General features: G+C 57.0%; 3 protein-coding genes across 3 annotated transcripts; 1 reads left to right on the top strand and 2 right to left on the bottom strand.

Annotated features, from left to right (window-relative positions):
* Positions 1 to 503: 503 nt before the first annotated feature.
* Positions 504 to 3,797, top strand: ATG22_0 (Autophagy-related protein 22; the record flags this gene model as incomplete). Its single annotated transcript, XM_062766426.1, has 8 exons — positions 504 to 596; positions 730 to 979; positions 1,020 to 1,547; positions 1,588 to 1,943; positions 1,984 to 2,091; positions 2,129 to 2,344; positions 2,469 to 2,840; positions 2,878 to 3,797. The coding sequence occupies 8 exons, from the start codon at positions 504 to 506 to the stop codon at positions 3,511 to 3,513; spliced, it is 2,559 nt and encodes an 852-aa protein (XP_062622410.1). The 3' UTR covers positions 3,514 to 3,797.
* Positions 3,798 to 3,800: 3 nt separating this feature from the next.
* DIT2 (Cytochrome P450-DIT2) lies at positions 3,801 to 8,192 on the bottom strand. Its single transcript, XM_062766425.1, has 7 exons — positions 6,480 to 8,192; positions 6,253 to 6,444; positions 5,900 to 6,218; positions 5,792 to 5,865; positions 4,862 to 5,753; positions 4,755 to 4,828; positions 3,801 to 4,717 (listed from the first exon to the last, which is right to left on the bottom strand). The coding sequence occupies exons 1-5, from the start codon at positions 6,861 to 6,863 to the stop codon at positions 5,208 to 5,210; spliced, it is 1,515 nt and encodes a 504-aa protein (XP_062622409.1). The 5' UTR covers positions 6,864 to 8,192; the 3' UTR covers positions 3,801 to 4,717; positions 4,755 to 4,828; positions 4,862 to 5,207.
* A 451-nt stretch (positions 8,193 to 8,643) lies between these two features.
* On the bottom strand, positions 8,644 to 12,270 carry fer6_0 (Multidrug resistance protein fer6; the record flags this gene model as incomplete). Its single annotated transcript, XM_062766424.1, has 9 exons — positions 11,138 to 12,270; positions 10,760 to 11,098; positions 10,563 to 10,708; positions 10,256 to 10,523; positions 10,107 to 10,159; positions 10,043 to 10,069; positions 9,613 to 10,004; positions 9,400 to 9,571; positions 8,644 to 9,358 (listed from the first exon to the last, which is right to left on the bottom strand). Exons 1-9 carry the CDS (start codon positions 12,248 to 12,250, stop codon positions 8,644 to 8,646), a joined length of 3,225 nt encoding a protein of 1,074 aa, XP_062622408.1. The 5' UTR covers positions 12,251 to 12,270.
* Between the last annotated feature and the right edge of the window lie 464 nt (positions 12,271 to 12,734).

The raw sequence follows: 12,734 nt of genomic DNA, 5'->3' as shown, positions 1-12,734 counted from the left end.
CAAACTCGACCAAGGTTGCCTCGACAATGGTGACACGGAAGGGCATGATAGCATACTGTGAGAGTCGCAAGCAGTTGAACCAGTGCTTACAGTCCAGACATGACAAGTTTACCCGCCAGCTGAAAGACCTCGAGCGCCGAGTGTCCAGTCTTTGGACCGACCTCGAGGGGCAATAGGGTACTGTAACCTCAACCTATGCACCTGCACAACTCTTACGCTGGTTCGTCACCGGGATCTGCGAGGACCGGGATGTCGTTAGGTTGGCCATGGCTAACTGGCCATGGCTAACTGGCTGGCAAGAACTGAACAATGCTCTCACTGTCCGGAGGCATTTGATTGATTGGAAGGAACGTCCTGCAAGGGGCTGCGGAATGTGCGGCAGAGCGGAGACTTCTCGGCGACTTATCATGTTTGTAGCGCGCGCTAGACATTTAAGCAACGTGATGGCCGTGGTGTGATGGAGAGGAGCCCCTCGCACGCAAACGAAAGCCAACATGAGCAGCATGGGCACTCGTGCACAGCCAAAGCGAATCGAGTCCGACATGACAACGAAGGAGACCGACCACCAGTGGTTGCCTGGTGATGGCGCAGGAGAAGTGACCTCTGGGGCCTCCCGAGCGCAACTCCGGAGGTACCACTGGGCCTTTTGTCTGACAAACTTTGGGGTATGTGGGGCGGGTCTTGCAGCAGATCCTGCATTCACGGCTTGCAGAGTGCTGATGTCTCCAGATCGGACCAGCGTTCAGCTCTGGCATCATCTACATGTCGTTCCAGATCCAGCAGACGGCCTTCTGGTCGGTCGGGCATCACCCGGGCATGCCTCCTCATACCGGATGCCCCGACCTTGGTCTGCCGTGTCGCGTTCCTCTTGGCAAATCCGACGTCAACCTCACGAGTTTGTTGCTCTATCTTAACGCCATTGGCTTTGGTGTTGGCGGATTCGTCACGCTGTTTGTATGCGCCTGGGGCGACCACATGAGTACGGGCACGGGTATCTGCGTGGTGGCTGACGTCTCAAGGATATAAACGCGAACAATACATCTTCCTCGTCATCATCTACGGTGCTCTATGTCTCCCTGCGGCAGGTCTGACTGTCTACAACCTGTCAAACTACTATGGCTTCATCTGGCTCTATACCATCTTTGGCGTGGTCGGATACCTCGTCATTGCATGGGGCAACATCTTTATCCCATACACAATGCAGGCCGCCGCTCCTATCGAGGATCTCTCAGCGCAGGCCAGGCTCGATGCCCTCGACAAGATTGACGGTGAGGGTCGCAAAGAGCTCCGAGCCAAGCGAGAGATGGAGGGACTCAAGATATCCGTTGGAGGCACCGTGGCGCTCAACGTCGCCGTCGTGCTGTTCAACGTCATCACCATTGGCATCTCTTACGCGACCATGGATGCCCAGAAGAATGCGGGGCTGTACATGACCACCGCGTCGGGGGCTGTCTGCATCATTTGTGCCCTCCTCGGGTGGCCATTTCTTCCGTCCCCGGCACCCATCGCGTATGAAGGCAGGTGGTGGTTGCTGCCATTCACAGTTTGTGAGTAGTCGGTTCCTTGGTCAAGGCTGACATGCAACAGTTGCCAGCCTGTGGAGAGGTATCAGCAAGTATACAAACGCCATGCTGTTCCTCGTTGCCTACGCCATTTGCAACGACTCCCTCTTCGCCTTTAGCGCTGTCACGAGTCAACTCTTCAACTTGACTGTTCGCCCATCCATCCGTGAATTCACCGCCTACAATGTGGCTGGCAGCATCACGACTGTCCTCGGTTCGGTCGTGTTCATGTACGTGTTTCCACACTTCAAGATCACCCTCCGTCAATGGGCCATGAGCTCGTACTCCCTCGTCATCTTTTCTGCCTTTTGGTGCTGCCTGGGCATGAGCGACAAGGTGGCCATTGGTTTCAAGCACCGCGCAGAGTTTTACGTCTTCCAGGTGTGTAGGGTGGCCACGAGGGGGTTTAGCTGAGTCGCAGGTGCTCGTGTCGCTCGCAGGCGCCATCCTCAACCCCCTCTTCCGCGTTCTCTTCCCCGAAATGTTCCCCAAGGGAAACGAAATCCAATACTTTGGCTTCCAACTGGTCGTGAGTATCAAGGCAATGAGTAAGGCTGACCGCAAAGTTGTCATGTGCCACGGCATGGATCCCTCAAGTCGTCAATGGGCCGATTGTCGACAAGACCAACAACCAGCGCCTCCCAGCGGTCGTCGCCCTCGTCTTCTTTCTCATTGCGCTCGGCCTTACATGGTGGTGCAATGATGTTGAAGGTATCGCCATCATTCATAGAGAGGAGGTCGAGGAGCTGGAGAAGCAGGCAACTGTTGAAGGGCATGCTCCAGTGATCGCGTAGCAAGCATCCCTTCCAGACTCGGAGCTCGCACTCTCCCCGTATCAGATAGATGCAAAGTTGCCGAGTCCAAGAAGCAAGCGGCCACATACTGCGTGACTGACATCTCGACTAGTTGCTTGTCGAAAAAGTCACCGAGGCCGCTGGCAGAACAAATACCGTCTGCAGCGATTTCACCAGCCAAGCACCCACCTATCTCCCAAACATCATGTCGCCCACTGCTGTTGCCGACCCCGTTCCCGCCTCCAAGGCGGTAGCTGGTCTCCACCTCGTTCCCGGAACAGAGTCTCGCCAATACCACTCGACCAAGGAGAGCATCTATGCTCTGCCGGCGGACGGACAAGAATATGACCGACTCGAGCAGCAGCACCGGCTCATTATGTTGCTGTTCAATGGTCCGGTGGCTTCGGCGCCTGTTCGTGACTTGCTTGACACCACCGGCGGCAAGGTGCTCGATGTTGGCTGTGGACCTGGCAGCTGGATCAAGGTGGGAGGGGAGATATAATGAGCTGACGGTGTCACAGGATGTCAAGCAAGCTTTCCCAAAGGCCGAGTGTCATGCCACCGACTTTGTGGCTGACACGTTCAAGCCAACGGCAGCCAACGACATTGACTTTGTGGTCGGCAACGTCCTCACTGGCCTCCCATACGAAAACGACACGTTCGACTTTGTCCACATGCGCTTCTTCACCGGCGCGCTGAAGAAGGTCGAGTGGCCGGTGGCTGTTAAAGAGCTTGTACGCATCACCAAGCCCGGTGGCTGGATCCAGATGGTCGAGCCAGACGGTCGTATCCGAAGTGAACGGGGCATCACGCCTGCCATCGAGGATTGGAACACACGTGGAATGCGCGGATCTCTGCTCAAACGTGGCGGAGAACCCAACGCGGGTCCTAGTCTCGCCCAGTTTCTCACCAGTGCGGGGCTTGCCAATGTCGAGGACATTGTTGCATCGGCTCCGATGAACTCCAAGGCTGGCGCGATCGGCGAGCACATGGTCAAAGACTACCGCAGCCTCATCACCACGCTCGCACCGATTCTCTCGCAGTCTTGGGGCATCACTCCAGACGCTGTGGTCGAGTGGGGCTTTGGTGTCATTGCTCAGAGCGAAACGCTTGAAGGGTTCCACAACTTCCATACCGCGTTCGGACAGAAGCCGTAGGGAATGCGAATGCACTGTTCGGAGTTGGTCGGAAGCCGAGTGTCTGGGTGTTATCTCTCCGCCCTATCCCTCCGCTCGGCGACTTTGCTCATACTTTGCCGCACACATGTGTCTAGCTGAGACAAGCCGTCATGCCAACGTGCTGCGAACATCGTCTCCGCGCTACGTAGCGTAGTGCCTAACACTGACGAGGCCCGCGGGATTCCTTCTGTTGGGCACACTAGGCGCCAGTGCTTGATTTCCGGAAGATATCTAAAACAAACCTGGTGGTAGATCCTGGATGCACATTGTCAACCACTTCCATGACTATTCACGGGCTCCAAGCATCAGAGGAGGGTGCGCCCTGCGACTCGGTGGTGGCGGCCTACCTTGATGCTCTGCTGAAGACTGGGGCAATGTCGAGCCCACATACAGCCGTCGTCAAACATCCCGACACCACGCCGTTGGCCCGGGGCATCATTGCTCTATTCGAACAGCATCTCAAGTACACGCCACCAAATGATCAGTGGGGAGCGACTGGACGCTCGAGATTCTCTCGTGGCGTGGAGCAGTTTGTGGCTGCGCAGCGCCCTGTTGAGTTTGTCCTACCCGCGTTTCCATGTAAATCTAGCAATCGAGTAGGTCATGGCTGCGCTCCAATCTCTGACGCTTGTCGAACAAGGTCATCGGTGTCTTCCCAGACAAGGGCGAAGAGCTAGCACTGCGCACTCTGAAGCTGTTCGCCGATGCCGTCTCAGAGATCTACCCTCCCGGTGTCATCATGAGGATAGTCTCCGATGGCCATGTCTTCTCGGATCTTGTTGGTACGGATGACGACGTTGTGGACGAATACAACTGCGCGCTCCAAGACATGTCTCTTGGAATCAGTTCCGACAGCCATCTGTTCCGGTTCGCCGGTCTGGGTGACCTCCTCCAGATCAAAGGTTTGGATCAGCAGGGGCATTCGTGGCCAGCACCTCGGTCTGGGGCCGTGGCGACGACTAGGGCTGCACACGCAGAGCGGGGCCGATCAATCTTGATGACGCTGTTTGGGAAGATGGGTTCCATTGAAGAGCGGCTCGCGCAAGATCCTTCTCTAATGGCTCTATGTCGCGGATTCTCCAAGTTTGTCTACGAGGATACACTCCAGCATCCATCTCTCAGCTTGGTGTCGCGGTCAAAGCAAAAGAGGATGGCTTGGGAGATGGCCAAGCTGATGGTCTTGGTGGGTTGGTGGCATCGGGGCAGTGCTCATGCCGCAGCGAAATGAAGCCTACTCTCGGCTCGTGGAGGTGTCATACCCAGATGCTGTTCGCCTCAGTATCCACCCGTAAGCCTTTGTCGATATCAAGCTGACGGCATTAGTCACGACAACAGCGGCCCCAAGTTTGCCATCAGCCTCTTGCACCGATCCTTTCGAGGAGATGTCGCAATGGGTAGCCCATCGTCGCCGGAACTCTTCCACATCCCGACGCCCTGGCACAACGTCGTGCTGCAGCTTCCCAATGGCGGATTTGTGCTCTTGAAGAGGTACATGCTGGTAAACCTTGATCAGAGTGAGCACCAAGTCGAGTTGATCCAATCGCAGAAGTCTGGCGAGGGCGCGTACTTTCGGTGTACAGTTAGAGAGTCGTAAGAAGCGGCATGCATAGACGTGTAGAAGCGTGTGAGCTGCATGGGTCACAGACGGGATAACGTCGCATTCCGTGCTGGGCCTACTTGCCAACTGGTACAAGCCGAAGGTGCAGATTCCTCGGCGCAAGGAGGCCACCAGGGGTCAGCTTGGTGCCGTCGTCCGAAGCTAGCGACAGTTGAAAGTCTGCAAGAATCGCCGTGACGGATAGATGAAGCGATCGCAAGGCGAATGCCTGGCCAGGACAAGCGCGTAAGCCGCCGTGGAAGCTAGTGAACTCCCCTCGGCTTCTCGTCTCTCTGGCCAAGGCATCGATGTTGTCCACGGTCGTGCCCCACCTCGACGGCCGAAAGACGTCGGGATCTGGCTGCCACGTGCTGTTCCACGGGCCACGGTGGACGCCAAAGGCTGTCCACCCGACGTAGGTGCCTGGTTGAAGTGGGACGTGGAGGGGTGCACCGCCTTGAGAAGGCAGCGACAGTACACAGGGATCGGCGACGCGGCGGTTGATCAGTTGCGGGATGGGTGGGTACAGGCGGAGGGTCTCGTGGACGATAGCGTGGAGGAATGGGCTGGTGTCTTTCCCACGATGCAATAGGGCGTCCTGTCGAATGTCGTCTTGCAGCATCTGCCAGGTCAGCGTAGCTCAAGCAAACACGGCCTCACGGGATCTCGTGCCAGCACCATGAGGACAGAGCACAGTGCCTGTTGAACATTCTCGTGCCCTGCTATGAAGAGGACTTGCGGTTAGCCTCATTGACGCACTATGCTCACTCTTCAAGTTGTCAATGTACTCTCGGGACGTAAATGTGCCGTGTAGCAATGCCTGATCGAGGTCGAACAAGACATTGCTGCTCGACGGCGACGAAGCGACATCGATGACCTTGCAGCTCAGGGCTGCCTTGGCTTCGGCACTGGGCAATGTTGCCAGCAGCTCTTGCTCGAGTTGCGCGATGAGTTTTCGAGCCACCACTCGACCCGGGAAGAGCCGGGGGTAGTTGTCAAGCGCTGGGACGCTGAGGAACAGTGGATGAAAGATGTGCCGCTTGACGAGGGTGTGCACGGCGTGAATTCTTGGGGGTTGGACGAGGAACTGATCGTTAGGACATGGACAGACACCCACTCACGTTCAGATCTTTGCCAAAGACGCACAGCGTAACGGCTTCCATGGCGTACTGCTGGACAATCGATGTCACAGCGACGACCTCGCCATCTCGCCGGAGCCGCTGGACCAGCCTTGCGCAAGCTACGTCGAGGCCGCCAGTGTTGATGCGATCCTTGAGTGCAGGCCGGATCACATGAGCAAAGGTACGCCATTTCTAGACGTCAGCGGCTGCCGTGCGCATCGACCTACCTCGCCCGTTTCCGAGATGATGTTGCCGCCGGTCAGCGCACTGATAACGGCGCGCGGGAGCTTGCGATGATTGCCGCTCTTGTGAAAGACGGATCTCTCGCGACCGAACAACTGGATCATGCCTTGGGGGCAGCCAACCAGGACATTCCACTGTGATCCGAAGAAGATGACCACTGCACCGTGCTTGGACATGGCCGGGGCGATGTAGCGAGCGTAGGTCTCATCCTGGCCGAGGAGAGGCAGCCCCAGCCAGCTGCGGATGAGGGGGAGGAACGCGACCCAGATGGGGATGACGGGCAGGCCGGGGGCAAAGGTGCGCGGTGGGAGGGTGAGCCATCTGATCGCGGCGATGGCGACGGCGATGGCGCAGGCGAAGATGATCATGGGAGAGGTGACGAGGAGGCCATCTCTGTCCCGACCATCTTGTCATCAAGGATCCTCGGGATTGTCGCCGGTCCGAGGGCAGTTAATGTCTCCGAGCCGTCAGCGGCCGTCGCACAGAGGGCAGTATTCTCAGATACGTTGACGACATGGCAACAAGGGACAACTGCTGGAATCGAATGACTCGGAAGACGACGAGCGGGTCTGCAGGTGATGAGGACTGTCGCAAGATGAGCAACCTTGGGTTCACACGAGTTGCGAAACTGTGCTGGTGATGTTTGTCCCTCGTCAAACACGTGATGCCGGCCGGCCTGCTCCGACACTGCTCTGCACGACGTCATTACTCCTAAACATGTATCCATCTCTCACTACTGCATCGTGTTTTCCGCTCGCGTCGACCTTACTCATCGCGTAGGAGCCTAGCCAGCTCGGTTGCCGTGGGGCGCTGAGCCGGGTCCACCTGAAGGCACTTGTCGATGAGCGGACCAAACTGACCCATCCTCTCAAAGTACCGGGCGGCGAACGGGCGGGGATTGTTGAGGTTCTCGATCGACCAAAGCAGAATACCGAATGCCCAGATGTCGGACTTGTCGGTGAATGCTCCTTTGCCGTGCACTATCATCTCTGGAGCAATGATGGCCTTGCTGGTAGGGCCGCACTCGAGGTCGCACAATGTCGCTTGCTCTCCAGAGAAGAGAGCGTTCATGAGGGTAATGTCGCGGTGAAAGATGCCTCTTCCATGCAAGGAGGCAAGTGCATCGGCGAGTTGCACAGCCCAGGAGCGGCGCGTCGAGGCCGGCGTGTCGTCGGGGTTATCGCCCTCGATCCATCCTCGTGACAAGTCTTTCCCGGCTGCCTGAAGCACAAGCTCATCCTTTGTGCGGCCGACCAGCTGAACGACATGCGGCAAGCCCTGCGCCTTGAGGAGGTTGTGGACCTCCTGCTCGGAGCGAGGTGGCTTCAGGAAGTACTGGCTTCCGGTCTCGGCGCCGGGGACAAGCGGAAGAGACTGGAAGACCTCGGTCGCCCCTGCCTCGGCGGCCTCCTTGACGTACTGGGAATCCAGGTCGGCCGCAAACTGTTCCCACCACTCTTGATCGTGGTAGACTTCAGTTTGAGCGCGGCGACCTCCTTGGCTGTGAGAGGCTTGGTCGACCCGTCCGCTTGGACAACGACGCCAGGTTGACCGGGGGGTACGATTGGCAGGGGAGCTTTCTCATTCATAATCTCTTCCGCTTCGGAGTTGGGCGTGTAGGGGATCTGGTAGAGGACATCGTTGTTGACAAGGACAGCGTCCTCTCCGTATTGCCAGGGTAGCTTGAGTTTTCCCATGTTGTGTTTGCTGTTCGGGTGGTGGCCGGCGGGGCACTTCTGGGCTTATAGATGCGGAGCAGGCCACGGCGCTTGTCGGCCGCAAGCCTCGTCGACGGACTCGCCTCCTTCCGTTGTGAGACTGACTCAGTCATGATGGCGCCGGGGAGCATGTGGTGTCAAGGTACCGACCTACTGCCACCTAATGCTATTCTCGTATGGCCCTAGTCGTTATTGTGCGGAGACCTTTGCGGCGATCAGCCGGGGTCCATGAGGCCCCATGGCATGTGGAACCCCTAAGAGCGGACACGCTAAAGCGGTCACACATGATGCTGAAGCCACCACTGCAGGAGGTCTCGCCTGCAGGTCTCGCCAGGAGGTCTTGATGCAGGCGAGGTAATGCAGTCGACAAGTTTATACACCCGGACCAGAACACGATCATAGGCGCTTCGGTGCATTACAGAACACCACACTACAACGACTCGATCTGCCCAGCCTGAATAATCTCCTCGCGACTGATGCGCGATTCGTTGCACAAGCTGCGGAAGATGCCGTCCTCGTTGTCAAACAACTCTAGGGGTGATGCAAAGTTGACGACCTCGCCGGCTTCCATGACGACAATCTTGTCCCAGCCAATGATGGTACGGAGGCGGTGTGCGATACAAAGGAGGGTCTTGCGGCTCCTGCGGCACTCTTCGCGAATGGCCTGTTGAATCGCAGCGTCGGTCTCCAGGTCAACGGAAGCTGTAGCCTCGTCGAGAACCATGATCTTGGAGTCACGAACCAGCGGGCGGGCAAGGCTGACTAGAGAGCGTTCACCGATACTGAGATTGGAGCCGTCGGTATCAATGGCCATGTCCAGCGTAAACCGTTGGGTCGCATCTGAGGATGGTCCTTTGACAAGATGGGCTCTCTGCAGTGCTTCGTTCAAAACAGCGTCGGGATAGTCGTCGAAGGGGTCGAGGTTGGAACGCAGAGTGCCGCTGAACAGCACGGGGTCTTGCGGGATGATGGACAGCTTTGAGCGTAACGCCTTGAGGCCAATCTTGCTCACGTCGACGCCATCTATGGTGATGGTGCCGGATAAAAGCTCTGTTAGGCGGTATAGAGCGATCGTGAGGGAGCTCTTGCCGGCACCCGTCCGTCCTACAATGCCTACGCGCTGACCAGGCTCAATGTTCAACGACCTGGGTTGTCAGACCATGCTGGAGATGTAAAAACAACTCACACGCCCTTGAGAACAATGGGCTGGCCGGGGCGGTACGACATGACCAACTTGTCCATAATGATGGCACCTTTGGTTGGCCACTGAGGACCGGGGTCGGTGTCCTTGATGTCGTAGGCGGCTTCTTGCGGTATGTCGCCGTCAGAGTACGGTAAGATGCGCTCCACCGAGTTCACTGAGGCCATCAATGTCTATACCAAAGGCGTGGCAACGTACTGGCAGTCTCGAGCAATGTGCCGACGCCGGCCAGCGCGCTCAACTGGGCCGTAGTTGCCACCATGTAATTCAGGATCAAGGCTACCTGGCCCGGGTTGATCGAGCCACCACCGGCGGTACACATGAGGGCAACCGCAAACACTAAAATGGATCCTGCCATTTCAAGCCGCACGTATAGCCATTGCTTTCCGGCATTGTTTGCCAGAGTGGCTCGATTCTGGAGGTCGACCAGCCTCGAGTTTTCCGACAGAAAACGGCCGGTTTCTCCGTACGCTCGAATGGTAGCCATTCCAGTCAGCGATTCTGAAAAGTAAGAGAAGAGCAGGCCACGGTTGAGCGCATCGAGTCGTTGAGATTCCCGAGCGAATGGACGATAGTATCCAACGACGAGGCTGAGGTCAGAAGGGGATATTTGTAGTGCGAGACTCACCCGTAGAGAATGCCAACAACTGCGACTCTGTATGGTGTCAGATTGGACTTGTCGCCCTACTCACATTGCAACATAGTAGGGAAAGTGGATAGAGATGACAATGATCGAACCGATCAACTGTGCGCATGGGTCAGCAGTGGGTCGCTGACAACTCCACATCAGTGTACCCACTCCTGCAAGTGTTGCAATGACCTAGCGCATAGCGAGAGGTACCATACCGTCGATCGTTCCAATGTCTGTGCTGAAGACGCCTTGGATTCGCCCAAGTGGGGTCGTGTCGAAGAAGCTCATGGGGCTGAAAAAGACATGCTGAAGAGCCTTGCGGTAAAGGTTGCGCGAAGCATTGATCGCCATCAAGGCCAGGGACACGCCAGTCAGGCCGGTGAAGATCGCAGACATGATGCCTAGCATGGCGTAAATGCCCTGATAGAAAGGAGGGAGACGGTGGAAGCTGTTGCTCTCCCAGTAAGTCAGCCACACACTGCATCGGTTAGCTCTGGGAAAGAGGATGGATACAAACTTGGACATGATTTGAGAGCCTTCCATGAGGACGATCATGACCAGGAGCGGTCCAAGCCATTTGAGATTGCTGGCGACAAGGTAGGCCCAGTAGACATAAATCCCGACGGCTCCAGTGACGCGCTTCTCCGCCGTTGTCAAGGTGCCCTGGACGACGTCAACTCAAGTCTCTGCAGGCTCGCGGTTGTGTGTACATACCTTTCCATTGCCGCTTCCAACAGCTTTGTTTGCGTCGTCACTGATTGCAGCCTGGGGTGGCTCCACCTCCACGTCGCCGTCCGAGTCGGCTTCATGCCCGCCGCCAAAGGCATCAATGAGGGACTTGAAGGAGGGAGACGCGAGCAAGTCTCCATAAGTACCCTCCTCCACGATTCGACCGTCGGCAATCGAGTAAATGTAGTCAACCCGGGGCAGGAAATGAAGGCCATGAGTGACAAGAAGAACCGTCTTTCCAGCGTCTCTCAGCGGCACGATTGCGTCGTTGAAGACGGCCTTGCCCACATGAGCGTCAAGCGCACTGAGTGGGTCGTCGAGAAGCTTGCAGAATGAGCGGTCGTCTGAAGCAAGTGTACTTACCAAGATGTCGGCATCGTAGTACAGTGCACGAGCAATGTTGACTCGTTGCTTCTGGCCTCCAGATAGGTTGATGCCCTTCTCTCCAATCTGAGACGTCAGCGACCACACAGCGCTCAAGGCTACCTCGGTCTGATCACCGTCCTGTAGAATCTCCAAATCACGTGTCATGTGGGCTTGACGAATGCACTTCCAGTTTCGTGCCTCATCCCAAGGCTGGCCAAAGAGGATGTTGTCGCGGAGAGTTGCGTTTTGGATCCACGCCGCTTGTTGGCAATATGATGTACGACCGCCAAACTTTACGTCTCCATCAATGGTCGTCATTTCGCCCAGTATGCCTTGAAGGATGCTGCTTTTGCCCGACCCAACCGGCCCGATGACAGCCACGAGGCATCCTCGAGGGACTTGCAGATTGAGGTCGCGAATGGCGAAGGCTGCAGCAGAGTTGGCGCCTTTCTCTGGTGGGGCCTCGTCGACGGCATCCCACCGGAAAGATGCATGCCGAACACTGATGGCCACGTCAAGAGTGGGGTCAACAGACGATTCGGTGCTTCGCTGCTCGGCTTCAAAAACTGGTGCCAGTCGTTGGAGGGCGTTGACCACATTGGTAAGCGACCCCAGCGCTTGGGGAATGGTGTAGAGCGGGCCTTGAAGGAGGGCAAAGTATGTGACTGCGGTGAAGAGATTCGCAATGTCCATGCGGGGGTGAAGTGCCGAGTACATGATGAATGCAAAGATGGACCCGAGCAGTGGAAGCGACTGGAAGATGGACTCTGTTGTTGCTTCGAGGAAGTTGATGTTTCGAACGCCATTAAGCTCCGATTCACGTGTCTTGTTGAGGCGTGAGAGGAACGGCAGTTCGTAGGTGAACAGTTTGACAGTCGCCATGGACGCCAGTAACTCTTGTAGCAGCTTTGATCTCTGTTGGGTGAACTCGGTCGACTTTTTGCGCTGCTCATAGGTTCGCTTCGTCAACCAGGTGGTAATGGGCGCTGACACAATGATGACGATGAAGCCGATGATGCCCGAGACGCCGATCTGCAGACAGAGAAGCACGAGACCTGCCGCAAGGGTGAAGGGAGTGACTAGGATTTGCATGACCGAGCGAGGTGACATGGCCACGCGTGCAAGGTCTGCTGACATGTGGGTGATGAGTTTGCCGGGTTAGGGGGTTAGGGGGTTAGGGGGTTAGGGGGTTAGGGGGTTAGGGGGTTAGGGGGTTAGGGGGTTAGGGGGTTAGGGGGTTAGGGGGTTAGGGGGTTAGGGGGTTAGGGGGTTAGGGGGTTAGGGGGTTAGGGGGTTAGGGGGTTAGGGGGTTAGGGGGTTAGGGGGTTAGGGGGTTAGGGGGTTAGGGGGTTAGGGGGTTAGGGGGTTAGGGGGTTAGGGGGTTAGGGGGTTAGGGGGTTAGGGGGTTAGGGGGTTAGGGGGTTAGGGGGTTAGGGGGTTAGGGGGTTAGGGGGTTAGGGGGTTAGGGGGTTAGGGGGTTAGGGGGTTAGGGGGTTAGGGGGTTAGGGGGTTAGGGGGTTAGGGGGTTAGGGGGTTAGGGGGTTAGGGGGTTAGGGGGTTAGGGGGTTAGGGGGTTAGGGGGTTAGGGGGTTAG

The sequence above is a fragment of the Vanrija pseudolonga genome, chromosome 1 (assembly GCF_020906515.1).
Source record: "Vanrija pseudolonga chromosome 1, complete sequence".
Taxonomy (NCBI): domain Eukaryota; kingdom Fungi; phylum Basidiomycota; class Tremellomycetes; order Trichosporonales; family Trichosporonaceae; genus Vanrija; species Vanrija pseudolonga.
This window is presented reverse-complemented; position numbering and strand designations above follow the sequence as displayed.